General features: G+C 47.5%; 1 protein-coding gene across 3 annotated transcripts in view; it reads left to right on the top strand.

Moving 5' to 3' along the window:
- Colq (collagen like tail subunit of asymmetric acetylcholinesterase) overlaps positions 1–7,735 on the top strand; it is a 54,468-nt gene extending 46,733 nt beyond the window's left edge. Inside the window, exons 13-17 of one of the 3 annotated variants that reach the window (XM_021182123.1) lie at positions 854–993; positions 1,598–1,717; positions 2,087–2,207; positions 4,754–4,856; positions 6,340–7,735. In XM_021182123.1, coding sequence (XP_021037782.1) covers positions 854–993; positions 1,598–1,717; positions 2,087–2,207; positions 4,754–4,856; positions 6,340–6,409 — 554 coding nt within the window. In that variant the 3' untranslated portion in view covers positions 6,410–7,735. The remainder of the gene's footprint in view (positions 1–853; positions 994–1,597; positions 1,718–2,086; positions 2,208–4,753; positions 4,857–6,339) is intronic. The other 2 variants (XM_029469126.1, XM_029469125.1) reach the window with 2 other exon arrangements.
- Positions 7,736–17,754: the final 10,019 nt, after the last annotated feature.

The following is a 17,754-nucleotide window of genomic DNA, read 5'->3' as shown; positions in this document are numbered from 1 at the left end:
GAACTCAGAAATCCGCCTGCCTCTGCCTCCCGAGTGCTGGGATTAAAGGCGTGCGCCACCACACCCGGCTCATAGTGAATTTCCTAACCACACTCTTCCAGGATGTATCTTGACTTTTCTTAGCACCCAGATGGAGACGGGGTTGGGGGAGAAAATGTTCTATTTTCTTCCAGGAGAAATAAAAGAAACGCACACTCAGACATTCCTCTGTAAATATGTAAGATACTTAAAAGACAGTGTCAGTTGAACTGGCAAGATGGCTCCATGGGCAAAGGCACTTGTCGCTACACCTGATGGCCTGAGTTCCATCTACAGGTCCTGTATGGTGGGAGGAGAGACCTAACTCCCAAGGCTCGTCCTCTGACCTCCATCCATTTGCCCTGGTGTGTATAACTTCCCTCCTCCCCCAAATAAATAGCAATCATTAAAAAAAAAAAAAACAATAAAAGTTTTCCATCCACTGCATATCCATCTACAAGATGACCTTTTCAATAATGGCCACAAATAAGGCATGTCCTCCAACAAGGAAATCTAGAGCAAATCAACAGATGAGCTATTAGCTTGGTTCAGCCTCCAGGTGCTGCTCTCTGGGCTGGAGGACCTGCAAACCCCTCATCTTTCTTACAGGTTGTTTCTTAGTGGTCAAACTAAGGGTTCTATGGGATCCGATAGTAGGTTGAGGATGAGGCCCCATTCCTCACTGATTGGTTCTCCCTTATACTGCCACATCTTGGTTGGGAGCCTCTCCCTCTGCCTGTCCTGCCTCCAGCTCTCAACTTCTCTTCCTTACACAGGTTGCTCGTATCACCTGACCTGCTTGGCTCTAGTTACACAACAGTCTGTTGCTTCCTAGGACAACTTGTAATGGGACTCAAAGGGGAAAGAGGATTTCCAGGGCCTCCAGGAAGATGCCTTTGCGGACCCCCCGTGAATGTGAATAACCCCTCCTACGGGGACTCCATGTATGGGCGTGGCTCCCCTCGAGTTCCTGCGGTAAGACTCTTCGGGGCGTGGTCTGGGTGGGTGTCTTGGATGCTCTCAACCTGATCCTGGACCTTCATGATGTACTTTGGGAAAATTCCCTTTGCTTTGTTGCAATGGCTACCCACTCACTATGGGAAAGTGCAAAATGGGGACAAAATCAAAGGAAAACAGGCAAACTGTCACTTTGAATGTGAGGTCATTAAGGGACATTTTCCACACGCTTTACTTTCAAGCCTAACTTTGATGTGGTTGAGATTATATTGTGCTTGGCCTGAGGATGGAGCTCAGTGGTTGAGTGCTTGCTCGTGTGCTCTGAGTTCAACACACAGTGCCGGATGCAACGATCATCACTGTGTGATCCATCACTGTCGAAGAGTCATCTCCAGACAAATTGCTTACCTATGTCTGTCGCATCATCTTCTAAGCCTTGGTAGCCTGATTTTAAAAACATTTTAAATATGTTAAATCAAGGCGGATAGCTGTGGTTTCAACTCAGACATTCAGGACTGGCTCAACATTCCTCCCTGAGAAGCAGGCAGAGAGTCGGTTTCTCTGGCTTTCCCTGTTCTGCAGGGAAGCATCTCTGGACCCTGACCACTATGTTCTCTGGCAGATTTTTGTGGTCAACAACCAGGAGGAGCTTGAGAAGCTGAACACTCAGAATGCCATTGCCTTTCGAAGAGACCAGCGATCTTTGTACTTCAAAGATAGCCTTGGCTGGCTCCCCATCCAGGTACTCTGGGGCTGGACACTTAGGCTGTGATCCCCCTGCCCTTAGCCAGGAGAGAGATGCTCCCACTAGAAGGGAGGAAAGCTAGACAATCGAAGCAGGACGGAGCTTTTGCTGTGTGTCTGTAGGAGAGGGCCGAACATCCTCCCTCCTTCATCTTCTGTGCAGCCCTCCACAGTCCCATGCCCAAACAGAAGCTCACCCTGAGCCAGGATCCCTTTGGGAAAGATGATCTCTCTCATCCCCCTCCCCGGAGGAAGATGAGAGACACCTCCTAGACCCAGGGCATCTGCTCCAGGACCAGAGACTCTCCTACCTTGTGGCTGCCTAGGTATGCCACCATCCTTAATGTTTTTGTGTTCCTTTGGCCAGCTCACCCCTTTCTACCCTGTGGGTTACACGGTGAAGCAGCCTGGCACCTGCGGGGATGGAGTCCTGCAGCCTGGGGAAGAGTGTGATGATGGTAATCCCGATGTGAGTGATGGCTGCATCGGTGAGTGGGGCCCAGCCTGGGAGGCCTAGCCAGAGGAGGCAGGGGAGGAAGAGGAGGAAGGAGAGCGAGAGGGGGAGGGGGAGGGAAGGGGAATAAGCCCATAAGCTCTGGCTACTAGCTGTGATGGTTTTAGGCAAAGGCAAGGGACAATATACCTGGGGGCAGAGGCTGGAGTCCCTGGCCACCTGTTAATTCTTACCCCATCCAAGCATGTCAATAGGAGAGGTGTTCAGGGTCATGTCTCCAGAGTGGCCTCCCTTGCCCTTGACCCTCTTTCGTCCAAACCTGACTTCTTGGCAAACCCATAATGCAAGCTCAGGAGGAGGAAGTAATAGCCCCCACTTTGTACACTAGGGAGAAAGCCAGGAGAAGCCAAGGCTGAATCAGAACTCCTTTTCTAATGAACACTAGGTGCAAGCCCTGTCAGCTGTCAGCGGAGCAGTGGGTCGGCTAACACTGCCTCCAGACTCTTGGACAGTGCTAAGACCTGGCTCTGGAGGATTTGCAATGATCGGGGGTTTTGCTGTGTTGTGTTGTGTTGTTGTGTGTTTTTTACATAAGGGCAGGAGGTGAGATGGAAGTAGTTTTCAGAATCAGGACAGAGTTCAACAGCTGGATCCCAGCTCATGTCTCTCTTGACCGTAAGAGAGGTTTTATATAACAATGGTTCATGTCTTCAGAGATCCCTCCAGCTGATGTATAAAGAGGAGGCTGCTTGGGGTCAGTATGTCCATCCATGACTCCGTTTGCTGAGGTCGGAACTGGAAGTGTGTGGACACCATTGCTGTCCTTGCTTTCTAGGAGCTCAGGGGACAGATGGCAGACACTGAGAGGAAGATCCAACTAGAGTAGGATTGAAAGGCAGGGGGAGATTGTTACTCTCTCTCAGTGTAGCTGCATCAGACCTCTTGACAACTTTTGGATGGCCATCTATGGGGTGCTGACTTTCCTAAGGGTCCCTTCCACAGGCATTATCATAATCAAAAGAAAGTAGTGGGGTCTCCTTGCCCTTTAAAAATGAGGATGGGTCAGGCATTGTAGCATATACCTATAATCCCAGCTTTTGGAAAGCTGAGGCAGGAAGATCACCAAAAATCAAAGGCCAGTATGGACTACATAACTAGACCCTGTATAGTAGGTATGTGGGTAGGCAGATGGATAGATGGGTGGATGGGTAGATGGATGAATGGGTGGGTGGGTGGGTGGGTGGATGGGTGGATGGATGGATGAATGAATGGGTGGGTAAATAGCTAGATAGGTGGATGGGTAGGTGGGTGGATGGATGGGTGGGTGGGTGGATAGATGGATGGATGAATGGATAGATAGATGGGTGGGTGGATGGGTGGATAGATGGATGGATGAATGGGTGGATGGATGGATGGGCAGGTGGATTGGTGAGTGGGTGGATGGATGGATGGGTGGGTGGGTGGATGGATGGATGGATGGATAGATGGGGGTGGATGGATAGATGGATGGATGGATGGTTGAATGGGTGGGTGGGTGGATGGATGGGCAGGCGGATTGGTGGGTGGATGGATGGATGGATGGGTGGGTGGGTGGGTGGATGGATGGATGGATGGGTGGGTGGGTGGATGGATGGATGGATGCATAGATGGGTGGGTGAGTAGATGGATGGATGGATGGATGGATAGATAGATGGCTGAGTGGGTGGATGGATGGATGGGTAGATAGGTGGGTGGTAGGTGGATAGATGGATGAATGAATGGATAGATGGGTGGGTGGGTGGATGGATGGATGAATGGGTAGATGGATGGATGGATGGATGGATGAATGGGTGGGTAGGTGGATTGGTGGGTGGATGGATGGATGGGTGGGTGGGTGGATGGATGGATGGGTAGATGGGTGGGTGAGTAGATGGATGGATGGATGGATGGATAGATAGATAGATGGGTAAGTGGGTAGATGGATGGATGGGTAGATGGGTGGGTGGTAGGTGGATGGATGGATGAATGAATGGATAGATGGGTGGGTGGGTGGATGGATGGATGAATGGGTAGATGGATGAATGGATGGATGGGTGGGTAGGTGGATTGGTGGGTGGATGGATGGATGGGTGGGTGGGTGGATTTTCCTTGTAGGAAAACAAAAGTCTTTGTGGAGGCTCCATGGTCCCTCAGGAGCCCAGGCTGAGCCTAGTGGTAGCTTGCCTCCCCAGAGCTCTGTGCTGACAGAGGCTTCACCACACTCTCTTACTGGGTTCTGCTGTTCCAGTCTCCTATGCCTTACTGTACCAATGCTCCACAGTGGTTCTGTGAAGGGGAGGCAGTGCCACCATCTTAGTTTTACAGATGACATGAAGGTTCTTGTCCCCAGTAGGCTGGTTATATAGAACCTTCATCTCAGTGTTCTTACTTCAGGGTATGTTAGTGTGACTCTTAGTCTCGGGTGAGTCTGAGGCCTTATGGAAGTTGGTTCTGAAGTGGGTGCAGTGCTCTTGGGATTTCTCTGGGCCACCCTGTCCTCACTATGTAAACTAGCCTGTCCTATCCTGCCCCTTCTCAGAACAATACTTTCTGTCCCTCTAGACTGTCATCGGGCCTATTGTGGAGATGGTTACCGGCACCAGGGTGTGGAGGACTGTGACGGCTCTGACTTTGGCTACCTGACATGCGAGACCTATCTCCCTGGGTAGGGAGGCCTCCTGCACTCTTACAGCATCTCCCCTCCCTGCTTCCCTTCAAGGATCCTTTGTGTTCCTGGTCTTTGTAAACACTGAGGTGGGGTAGAGTTCAGTCTCCCCTAGTTACCACAATGCCCCAGAGGCCATCCGTGGCATGCTGGGCCAGGGCAGAGCAGCAGCCTCCAGCCTGGCCACAGTGTTGACTGGGTTGTGGCCTGGGGGGACAAGGCGAGATGACAGCAGGCAGCATAAGGGCATTTCACAGCCTCTGTCTACCCAGCTGTATTCCCAGAGCACACTACCCACTTCCACAAATCTAGATAAGATCAAACCAGAATTAGACAAATAGACACATACACATAATTTTTTCCTTTTCTTCTCTTGAGAGTTGGGGACATCCTACCTCTGACTCATTCTGTCAAATCTTCCTGCCACTCAATTAGACATCATTTCCAAGCATGGGTGCTTCCTTCTACAAACTAACTTTACTCCCATTGTTTGGGATTAAAAGTGTGTACTAAGGGCGTGTCTGTATTCTAGCCAAAGGGATTAAAGGTGTGTGCTAAGGGCTGAGCCACACTACAACTAGAAACAGGTTTTTCCAGTAAACAACTCGATTTCGGGGCTTCACGGTGTGATCAAATATCCTGCAGCAGCTGAATTTCTACCTCTCTTAGTCTCTCATGAGTGCTACATACTCAGCCTTAACAGCTCTGGCAGGCCTTCAGCAGGCCAGGAAGTAGACATCACCTTTCCCAGTTACCTCTATCCGGTAATGCTGCCTGAACTAAGGAAGTCTCCTCCCAGCCACCTACCCGATCTACCCAGACTGGGCTGTTTAATAGCTCCATAGAGTCCTGCAGTGTCCTCTGACAGGGAGCTAACTGCTGAATAGAACCTGGGGCTCTTTCACTATCTCACCAGAGCTGTTACTTTGATCTCTAGAAAACACCAGAGACTGTTGTGAAAGTGTGTGGGTAAGACACTGTTTAAGGGTTATCATTTGGATTTGCAGATGTGTAGACTACACTGTCTGACTTGGCGGCCTCTATTCCATGTAGCTATTCAGTTTTAAAAATCATTAGAATTTTTAAATTCAGTTCTTCAGTCACACTAGACAAATTTCAAGAGTTTGTGAGCTTGTACCAAGCCGATGCTGTCCATGGGCACAAGAAGACATTTGCATTAATTAGTAGAGAGCGATATCATAAACAGCATGGGACACCCATGGACCTTGAGAAGGGGGTGGGTGTCTCCTAGAGGATGTGTTAACATCAGGGCTAATCATTCCTCCCACCTTAGTCCCTCTGCTAGAGTTTAAAGTGGAAACTCCAGAGACCCACACCCCAAATAGCAAAGACTTCCTTGACGTTGGCCCTTGTGAGGGTTGTAGTAGTCCAATGCAGTTGGATCATTCTTTAGATTGTACTTTTCCCTGCCCACTGTGCTGTCTGCTGCCCCTGCCCTGAGCAGTATCTTTGCCTCCTGCAGATCATACGGAGACCTTCGGTGCACCCAGTACTGCTCCATCGACTCCACACCCTGCCGCTACTTCACGTGAGAGGCTACAGGAACAGGTGGGCTGCCGCCCATGGAACAGGTGGCTGTTTCTCTACCCTTCACATCAAGCTGGCCTTGCCCTCTCCCGGGACAGTGCCTGTTAACCTTCACGTGACAAAACAAGGATATATTCTTGCTGCTACGACATGCTTTTGACTCAGTATGACTGGAAGAGTTTTGGACCACTGAATCCTGTCTTAATTAAAAGAACCAGAAACCTTCTATATGCCCACCCTGGAAACTGTTCCCCCTCCCCGAATCTGGCTAAACAGCTGGCTGTAATGCCTTGTTTCTTCTGGAAAGACGCTGGCTCAGACCGTGGATTTGGCTTAGCACTGTTAAGCATTACAGGTATCTACAGGCCTGGTGTGGCTTGTTCTGGTCACATCCAGGTTTAGGGGTGCTCCTGCACAGGCTTCTGCACCTCCAAGCACAGCTGATCTGATCCAAGGCTGTTGGGTCTCTCAAGATTTGAGAACCACAAAGCAGGAGGTGAGCATATTCTCTTGGTGCAGCTCCCGGCTTCAGACCTGCTGAGGGACCCTTCAACCGGCCAGAGCCTGGGTCAATTTCATGTTGATCAGTCAGAGGGACTGAGAAAGCCACTAGATCCAAGCTTAGTCCCAAGAAGAGGGTGAAGACTCGGCTGAGTCACTTGTGTGTGACCCCTACCAGAACAGAAACCTTCCTCCTCTTGAAGTTCTCTGAGGGCACTATCTTGACCTTGTGGTTCTCTCTGCATCTTGACCTCTGTCTTGACAGTGCCCTCCACAACTGTGTCCTGTGTGGGAGACTCACCCCACACGCCTTCCCCAGGGCACGTGCTGGTGTTTCCTCACGCTGGTTTCTCTGGTTTGGGGCTCCACGGACAATTCCTTGTTGGCTGAGGGAAGGACCTTGTGACCCTCTTCCATGCACAACTTGCACACCCCCTGTTCCCTCACTGTGTGCCCAACCTCTTCCTTTTTCCTGGGATTCTTTATCCTAAAGCCTGCATATCTGAGAACCGCCTTTCTCATATTTCCTGAATGGGGTTTGACTCTATTTGGGGAAAACATTGCTTTTGGTCCCCCTCCCCAATATGCACACCTGCCTTTGCCACTACATAGGCTGCCTCTGGGCTGTTAGAAGCTCTTCCCTGAGCCTAAGTCTTGGGAACTCAGCAGGCGGCACCTTCTCACGCAGCAAGTCAGAGCTGTGAACTGTAGTTCGTGAGAGAAATCAGCCTGAGGCTGTCTTCACAGGCAGACATCTATCCTGCTTCCTCTTCCAGGGCTTCTGGGTGGGCAAACAAGGAATAAAGGTGATTCTTGGCTGTGGCCCACTCTCCCTTGGGTGCTGACTAATCCTGGATGGAGTGGAAAGACTGGGTTCAGTTCTACTTCTCAGATTCAGATGTCTGGATTCACAGAGCACCCAGCTTCCTTGAGGGTACAGGAGGAAACTGATGTCCACTAGGGTACTGAGGCTTGCCAGCACAGTCCTGGCTCTAACACTGCTTGAGGGCCTGTTTGAGATGGGTGGAGACTTAGTGCCACCTGTAGATCTAACTCAGAGGCCTTCTGTCCTGAGTCCCACACCTTGGGGAGCAGCACTTGAGGTTTTGGGTGGCCTGACCCTCTTCACAGACAGCCACAGAGTACACATGTGCCAGGTAAATGTCCCCTGAAAAGCCGGGCGTGGTGGCACACACCTTTAATCCCAGCACTCGGGAGGCAGAGGCAGGCAGATTTCTGAGTTCGAGGTCAGCCTGGTCTACAGAGTGAGTTCCAGGGCAGCCAGGGCTATACAAAGAAATCCTGTCTCGAAAAACCAAAAAATAAATAAATAAATAAATAAATAAATAAAAATTAAAATGTCCCCTGAGGTAACTTGATGGCCAGAATGGAGATAGATGAGGAGCTACAGTGTGGTGAGAACATGGATGGACACTCCCTAAGTTCACACTTCCTGAAGCACTCCTCCTAGCCTCAGTAGGAAGAGTTAGCCAAGGGCTGTCTAGACTAGCTTGTCTGTGTAGATGATGCTCTGTAACTCTGTCAGGGCACTCCCCAGAGATGGCAAGGGATTCTCTCAGCTGCCCCTGAGGCTGTCCCACGAATGGCCGAGATTATGAGTAGGTCTTCAGAGATACGATTAGCAACCAAACGAGGTTATGCCAGCCACAGGGTGGTATTTATTGAGTCACAAATGAAATGTCCAGTGGTGGGTAGGCAGAGTTCAGTGAAGGGCCCTGCTTCATTTCTCCATATCCTCTCTGTGGCCAGGGTCTCTTCTGCTAGTGTGAGCTGACTACAGTGTGGCTTCAAGCTCTATCTGCTCAAAGAAATAGAAAACTACCATTCACAGGTTCTCAACCTCAAAGCCTCCAGTTAAATCTTGCCTTTAGACTACTTGGCCTGTTTTGAGTCCTCAGCCTGTTTTTAAACAGTCAGAAACATGATGTCTGCTGAGTCAATTAGAACTAGGTTCCTAAACACATGCTGGCAAAGCACATAATATTACATTTAGCCTATCTGAGAATTCTCTAGAAACATAATGGCTACCTGGATGACCACTGTGGGGGGCGGGGGGAGAAAAGGAAGAAGACGAAGAAGAAGAAGAAGAAGAAGAAGAAGAAGAAGAAGAAGAAGAAGAAGAAGAAAGAGGAGGAGAAGAAGNAGGAGGAGGGGGAAGGAGGAGGAGGAGAAGGAGAAGAAGGAGAAGAACAGCATCCACCAGAGGTTGTCCTCTAACATGCATACACATGTACCTGCACACATACATACATGTAGAGAGAAGAAGGGAAATGAAACAGGAGAGAAGGGAAAGGGGAGAGGGAGGGAGAGAGGAGAGAAAAAGTGGGGAGAGAGAGGAGGAGAAGAAGAAGAAGAGAAAGAGGAGAGAGAGGCTATTCTGTGTTTAGGCTAGAAGTTGAAACTGCTTTCCAGAGAGGAGAGGCCACTTTAAACTGCAGTGACAACAGCCAGCCGGTTGATGTCGCTTTAAGCTGACTCTGTAGTGTCTGCTAAGGCAATCTGGCAAATGGCAGGGGCATCCGTGCCTTTGATTCCTTCTTGGCTAAGGTTTTACACTTCCGTTACTGAACTGCCTTTTTTGATGGTTTCATCAGTAAGAGAGGTCTGTGTTCTACCCAATTTACTCCCAGAGACACAATCTGTCAGAGGTCAGGCTAGGGCTCCTCACTATCCAGCTGTGAAGTCACATGATGTACGCGTAAACAAAATATGACCTCTGGAGAATGCCTAGAACCAGTACTTAGGGACCATGGTGGGACAGAGTATTTCCTGCAACACACAAGTATCTATCACCCTAAGAGCAACACAGAATGCACACTGGGCATATCGATGGAGAACTTCCTTCCAAAGCTTATCATGATTGCTGGGTCAGCCTATGCCTCAGTGACTGAATCTAACTCCTTCCATCTTGTGTAGTAGAGAAAGCCAGTTTAAATCATCAGTGAAATCCCGTTCTCCCACTTGTGTGGTGAGATCAGCTCCTGGGTCAAGGCCCTTGACCACTGACCAAGGATCTCACTTCAACATTAATTATATGTGTACAAGAGGTCTCAGGAGCAAAGGTTCCTTGGCAAATGTCATAGAGTGAAGCTGGGCGTGGTAGTTGTCACCTATGATCTCAGGACTTGGAGGCTAACACAAGAGGACCATGAGTTCAGGCCAGCTGATGCTACATAGCAAGTTCAAAGCCACCCAGATCAACACAGTGAGACCTTGTTTCATAAATGAAAAAATTAAAAAAGGACATGACTACTTCTAGGTATGCAGAGAAGAAGGTTTTTGGTTGTTGTTTTGTTTTGTTTTGTTTTGTAGATAAAAGGGAGAGCATAGCCAGAGGCAGACACATCTGGGACAATCCAGAGTGAATGTGGCCAAACTGAGCTGGGCCAGATTGGGGGAAGGGGGAAGGATAGGGAAGTCACCCACGAATAGCCCTGGCCTTGGCCAGGAGACTGGCCGAAGGAGTAAAGGGTAGACCAAAGACCAGGCAACCAAAATGGCTGCATTACCTAGGAAAGGGTAGCTGGGGGAAGTTTAGGGTAAGGGGTAGGGTATGCTAGGCATACCTGGGGATGCTGGGAGAACCTATCAGCCAGGTCTGCTTTGATATATTAAATAGTCAACACAGCAGCTTGTCCTAGGCTTGAGACCTGACACCCACTCCACTGAGCTACGGAGGGAGTGAGTCCACGTTGCCTTTATCTTAGCGGCTTCCATCTGAGGGTCCACTCAAAGGAAATGGTAGTGGTTCCGTCTCACCTCTCCTAACTTTTGTGGAGTCATTTATGACGCTTTGTCTTGCAAGCCCTGATGTCTCCAATTTCCCAAGGTGCAACTGGGAGCAGTAGGTGAGGCAGGAGTGAGTGAAAAGTGGGGGTTGGGGCAGGGCTTTAAATATGCATCCATTACATCTCTGAAGTCTAGGCTTCCTCCTTTTGAATGGGAGAAGGCCTGCCTTGACCAATAGAATACTATGATTTCCTCAGGTAAGGTCATAGGTCATAAATAGGTCATAGATAGGTCATAGGTCAGAATATATCCAGAGGGAGCCACTTCTTCCAGAAGAAAGCTATGTGAAGATGGCTGTGCAAAGCCATGTCGGTCCAGTGCCTGATGGGCCCAGAGTTCACCAATGCCTCCTAGCCTTTTCATCCAGGTGCCAGACAGGTGAATGACGCCGCAAAAATAGACCTGCCCAGCCAAATGTGATCCCGAACCTTAGTCAACGAATTCCATGGTATAAAGTGGTTGTTTCATCTACTAAATTTTGGGTGGCTTGTTAGGGTAATTGGAATCTGGAATACCATTGGGATAAGGAAGATGTCATAGCTTCGATTATCAACTTGACACACCTGGAAAGAGGGAGCCTCAATTAAGGGATTGGCTCTATCAGATTGGCCTGTAGGCGTGTCTGTGAGGGAATTTTCTTGATTGCTAACTAGTGTGGGAGGTACTGTAGGTAATGGTACTCCTGAGCAGCTGGCCCTCACCCATGTGAGAAGGCAGCGGAGGCAACCAGAGGGAGGGAGAAGTGTTCCTCCGTGCTTACTGCTTCAAGCTCCTGCTGGGAGTTTCTATACTGGCTTCCCTGGGTGATGGACTTTAACCCATAAGCCAAACAATCCTTTTCCTGCATCAAGTTTCTTTTAGAACAGAGGAGGGAAAGGAAGCAAACTACAGATCAGAGGGGCGTGTGTTTGTGCGTGTGTGTGTGTGTGTGTGTGCGTGTGTGTGTGCATGTGTGTGTGTGTGTGCGCGAGTGTGTGCGTGTGTGTGTGTGTGCATGTGTGTGCGTGTNCGTGTGTGTGCGTGTGTGTGTGTGTGCATGTGTGTGCGTGTGTGTGTGTGCATGTGTGTGCATGTGTGTGCGTGTGTGTGCGTGTGTGTGTGTGTGTGTGTGTGTGTTTGTGTGTGGAAATGACCAACAGGAGCTGCTCACTTGCATTTGGTGCCCTCTGCAGGAACCAGAAGTTAGTATCTTAGAAACTTTGCTCCTACTGGGATTTCCTATCTGAGAGTCCGATACACAACGGCAAATCCCCACAGGCTTTGGAGACCTATTACCCTCTATTTTCAACCATAGTGGAGAAATGGGGTCTGTAGCCATGGTAGACTGATCTTTTTAACAGTCCTCTCCATGTCTGCACTCTTTCCAAGAGTAGGCTGTAAAAGCCAGCGTTAACCTGTAAGCCTCACTTGTCCAAGGACAGGTAACAGGAACGCTGGGGGGTGTGGTGCTTTGGAAAGAACAAGCCACATGCTTTTGCTCGCCTAGATAAGTTTGTTTGCACTAGATGTGCTTGATTGGCTGTGAATGGTGAGTGTAAAGAAGAAATGAAAAGGAAAGGACATGGCTGCTCCTAGATATGGTGGAAGAGAAAGTTCATTGTAGATATAAGGGAGAGCAGAGCCAGAAGCAGGCATATCTGGGAGAGTTCACTGTGGTCATGGCTCTGAGCTAGGAGAGGGGGAGGGGAAAGGAGAGGGGAGAGAGGGGAATCAGTACAACATCCAAGAGGCCCAAAGAGGGTGGGTAACCAGAATAATTGGATTATAAGGGAAGGGCAGCCTCTGGCCTGGAGAAGTTTAAGGTAGGGGGCAGAGTATGCCAGTCATAATCTGTAACAGGTCAGGACTGAAAAATACTGGGAGCACCTGGCAGCCAGGTCCACTTTGATCTGTTAAATAGGCACACCTCAGCCATTTATCCTCGGGTTTGCGAGTTAAAAGGCAGGAACTATGTCAGGATATATGCCTGTCCCTGATTGGACCTAATGGGAAATGCACTGGCCCTACTGCCTTTTTCGACCTCTTCAAAATATGCCTCCTCACCTTTTCCTGGGAACCCCAGAATGGACTTGGCCAGAGTCCATTAATTAAAGTTTGATTCAAAATTTTTCTCAAAATTGAGAAACTGTTTTTTTCCTCTCACTATTTTCAGGTTTAACAACTGGAGGCCCCACGGAGATGGACCACCCAAATTCGGTTGAAACTGGGCTCTTCATTCTGGGTCTATGCTTTCTATTCTGTAAACATCCCAGGTGAACAGCTGGACTCGAAAGGAAAACAGCAAGCATTGTTCTTTCCCCCACCCCCAGGAAGTTTCTAAATTTTGCTTCTGGGGGATCCTGCTCTGGAAACATAAGGGGTCTAATGAGGCCCTACAATCTTTTATCCAGGGCAAAGGGAGACACACTTTGGTCCACTGGTAGTTTCAGGTTAACTTGAGAGTCCATCCAGAGCCACAGGTGTTTTTCTCTTCTGACCTACCTTGGAGCCCTGAGGACACCCTGGTGAGGTGAAAATCTGAAGAACTTGGAAAGGCCAGGCACCTGGACACCCGTTAACAGGCTTTCACTGTCTAAGCAGCACAACAGAGTTGGGGAACCATAAGGACATCCCACAACACTGGGGGCCAAGCCTTGAGTTTGGAAAGGCCCAGCCTTGGAATGTCAAGCATTCCAGGAGCTGAAGAGAACTCAGAGAGGCCCGATCTCTGGTGGGTTCCGAGCATCTAGGTTGTTCAGGGAGGCAACTTTTTTTTTTTTTTTAAAGAGTAGCCTACTATTTGTTAAGAGACTTTCTCTTGGTCAGGACCTCGGAAGGACAATTGCTGATGTTATTGCCTTTTGTTTTCTGTTGTTATTTTTACTGTGTGTCTTGCCTTGTGTCTGAACCTGTCTTTTCATGAGCTGACTTGGAGCTCAACGGGCTCAAGCCAGAGACAAGCTCGGATGAAGCAGTTGTGTGAACCGATGCAGGAAGGCGAAATCACTGCCAGCTGACTGTCGAGTGGATGTCCCAGATCTGTGCATATGTGTGGCAGGCATTTCAGGTGGAAGTGGGCGAGTTAAAGTGGCCGGATGACACATACAGGGATCCAGCTTAACCCTCAGATCCGATGCTAACTAAGCCTCTTGCCACACCAAGATCATGGGCTCAGGTGTCTGTGTACATTTTGGACTCCAGAATTTTATTCTTTGCCATGTGATACCTGTACAAATTTTATTTCTGACAGAGTCTTCCTAGGCAAGCCAGGCTGGCCTTGAACCTTTAATACCCCTGTCTCTACCTCCTCGGTGCTGGAGTCAGTAGTGCTGGTGTGTTGGAATACCACCTTGCCTGGAACTTGTATGTTTAAATTAGGATAAACATGTCCTCAAATATTCACCATTTCTTCACAGCGAAAATTTCAAGATATTCTGTAAGAAATGATGTTGATTTTAATGGCTGAATATTATTCTATTGTGTGTATACACATTTCCTTTATCAGTTGATAAACCCTTAGGCCCTCTCTGGTTCTTAGCTCTTGAGAATAATGTTGGAATGAGAAAGCAGATGTCCCTTGAACACACTGACTTCCTTTCCTTTGAACACATACAGTACTAGGATCGTTGCTCATGTGGCAGGTCTAAGTTTAAATTTTTGATGGGTCTCCATACTGTTTTCAAAAATTATTTCATTTTATTTTATGTACATTGGTGTGAGGGTGTCAGATCTCCTGGAACTAGAATTACAGACAATTGTGAGCTGCCTTGTAGGTAGGTGCTGAGAATCGAACCCAGGTCTTCTGGAAAATTGCCCAGTGCTCTTAACTGCTGAGCCATCTCTCCAGCCCCCATATTGGTTTTTTTTTTTTTTTTAATAGTGAATGTATTATATTTCCATCATTAAAGTGCAAGGATTTTTTTTCCATGTTCTTGCTAACAGTTGTTTTTTCAGTCTTTTGGCATTAGTCATTCATACTAGGGTGAAGAGAGATCTCTTTGTGGCTCTTGGATTGTGATTTCTTGATAGTGACGTTGAACATATTTTCATGTACCCATTTTAATATCTTTGTCTGGTGTGTGCACGCATGGTAGGCATTCATTATGCATACCTGTTCACATGTGCATGCACACATGTATGTGGGGGCCTAAAGTTAACATCCTCTATTGCTCTCTGCCCTATTTATTGAGGCAGACTCTCTCACCAATCCTGGCTCATCTATATAGCCAGCTTGCCCCTGGGATCTCAGCATTGCCTCCTTCACACTGGGATTACAAGCAGGGTGTGTGCACACACTTTTTTATATGTGCACTATACTTCTGCCTTGCTTGTTTTGAAATAGGTGCTGGAGATCTTATCTCAGGTCTTCATACTTGCACAGCAAGTCTTCCTCACTGAGTCACCTCCCCAGCTCCTAACTGTATGTCTTCTTTTGAGAACTGTCCATTTAGATAATATTTTAAAATAAAATGTTCTCAGAGTTCTTGGTGTGTTCTGCATATATTGCCAATATTCTCTCATACTCTGCTAGTATTGATTGTTCCCTTTGCTATTTAGAAGCCTTTTAGCTTTGTGACACAGTAAATTATTAATCAGCTCTGTGCTTCAGGCAGGTGCGCACCTGTCTCTGCACTTGCCCAAGAGCTCTGGTTTCACGAATGAAAGGCACGCATGATGCACACGCACAATACACACACACACACACACACACACACACACACACACACAAAACCTTTATGATATGCCTTAGCTAGCTCAATGGTTGGCCCACTCCTGAACCTTCCTCCATGTGGCTAACACATTCACCTCTCAAATTCCTGAGTTAATACTTGCTAAATCTATATTTCATCTCTGCTACCCCAGACCCAATGGGGGAGTGGCCCCTAGGCCCACTTTCCCCAATTTTTGCACTTCTCTCCCTCCTGCACCTTTTCCTGTGTTCTCCTAATGGTGGAATCTCTCTTCCGGTCTGCATTTCTTGCCTAGGAATCCTAAAAGCCCCACCTCTATCCCCCAGCCCAGCCATTGGCCACTGGCTCTTTATTGACCAGTCAAAAAACCAACTGTTGGCAGGGACCTGTAGCAGACATCTAAATTCCCATGTAAGCACAAATCAAATCCCTAACAGCTTTGCATAGTCCTGTTTGATTACTTTGCTTTCATTTCCTATGCCTTTGGGGTATTGTCAAAATGAACAAACGAACAAACAAACAAACAAGCACCATCCACCCTGTTTTGAGATTACAGGCTTTACCACCAAGCTAGCTCCTTGATGTTTTCTTCTAGTACGTCCAGGTCTTACATTTCAGTCTTAATACATTCTGTTGTCATTGATGATTTTGTAACTAGTGAGAGATGGGGAACCTAGCTTCATTCTTACATGTGCGGAGACCCAGTTTTCCCAACAGTATTTATTAAAAATTCTTCCCCTTCTCCAAAGCATGTTTTCAGCCCTTCTGTTGAAATCAATCATATGTCGAAGGCTGGGTTTCCTTGTAGGCTCTCTATTCTGGTCTTACTTATGCATCTATTTTATACTGATATATTCTAGTGAGGGTTGGTTTTGGAGGTGGGGGAGGGAATATTGTTTAGTTTTTGAGACAAGTTCTCACTATGTTTTTGAACTTGTGGTTGTCCTGCCTAGCTCCCTAGTGTGGAAGCTGCCAGGCTGTTTTGATTACTATAGCTTTGTCATATATTTTGAAGTTTTCTAATCTGTTCGTTTTGTTCACAGTTTCTTAGGCCGTTTAGGGATTTTTGTGATGCCATTTACATTTTAGAATTTTGCTTTAGTTCTATGAAGAGGCTGTGATAGTTTATAATTGATCATCAACTTGACAGGATCCAGAACCACTTTGGAGACAACTGACCATGTCTGTGAGGGATTTTCCAGATTATGTTAAACTGAGGTGGGAAGACCCACCCTAAGTGGGGACAGTACCACACATCCCATGGGCAGGTCTCCTGTTGTATGTAACTATGAGAAAGCTAGTTGAACACCGGCATCATCTGGTTGCGGTAAATCTCCAACCCAAATATGCCCGGCAATGAAAACACAACTCAGTTAATATAAATACATGCTGTGCGCCTAGATTGGGCATATCTACAACTACGCTACCATTTTCCACATCTATGAGACCCTTAGAACTTGCAGTTTCTCCAGGCCTCGTGCTTTTTTTCCCCTCTTTTCTTCTTCCTCCTCCTCCTCTGTGTCTTCTCCCTCTTGCATTTTCTCCTGCTTCTCTCTCCCCACCTTTGGCTCCACCTTCCCTTTTATCTGCCCAATCAGCAACTCACCTTTATTTTACAAATTAAGGTGGGAAGTAGGTTTACAGGAAATCACCTGAGTGCAGATGCATTCCTTGTTCACAACCACTCACAGGAGAACAGAATTAACATCAAATCTAATTAGCCCCAGGGCTATCCACAACATTTCCCCCCTTTCTGTTCAATTAAATACTAGCTTATCTCAGATATAATTGAATATAACTATATTTTGTAATCTATAAAGTACAAGAGACCTAACACCCAGTCCATCATCTTTGTTAATTAAATAGAACCTCTGTCATCTAGCCTTACTTTAAAGACTTATAATTCTACTTCTGGCTAGGTCTTGGCTTTAGATTGAATGCCATCTGAAAACTATCCTCTCAAAACTGTTCCTCTCAAAGTAAAAAGCCTGGATTGGCTAGGAAACTATGTAGTTTTTCAACCCCATCAGAAATCCAAGAATGACTGATAGTAGCTGAAAATATATAGGAAGTCTAAAACAGCTTCCAAAACTTAGACAATCCATAGAGACTGCTGATCACCTGGACAGTCCCTTACTTCAACAGTTGGAGCATCGGTCTTCAGCCTACTGGCCAGGGTTATCTGACAGACTTAGAGAAACAGGAATATTAAGGACTAGCCTACTCTGTCTTGGCAGAATCAAGCTGTCCTAACCTGTAATTGTGTCCTTTCTTTGGACAGTATTATGTCTGCAGATGAAATGAGGCAATTCTTGCCTAGTGGCTGTTTCGCCACAACTGGAGTAACTCAAAGATGCTCAATTTCTTCT

This window comes from Mus caroli, chromosome 14, assembly GCF_900094665.2.
Source record: "Mus caroli chromosome 14, CAROLI_EIJ_v1.1, whole genome shotgun sequence".
In the NCBI taxonomy this organism is placed as follows: domain Eukaryota; kingdom Metazoa; phylum Chordata; class Mammalia; order Rodentia; family Muridae; genus Mus; species Mus caroli.
The sequence above is the reverse complement of the archived record's forward strand: the minus strand, read 5'-3'. Positions and strand labels throughout refer to the sequence as shown.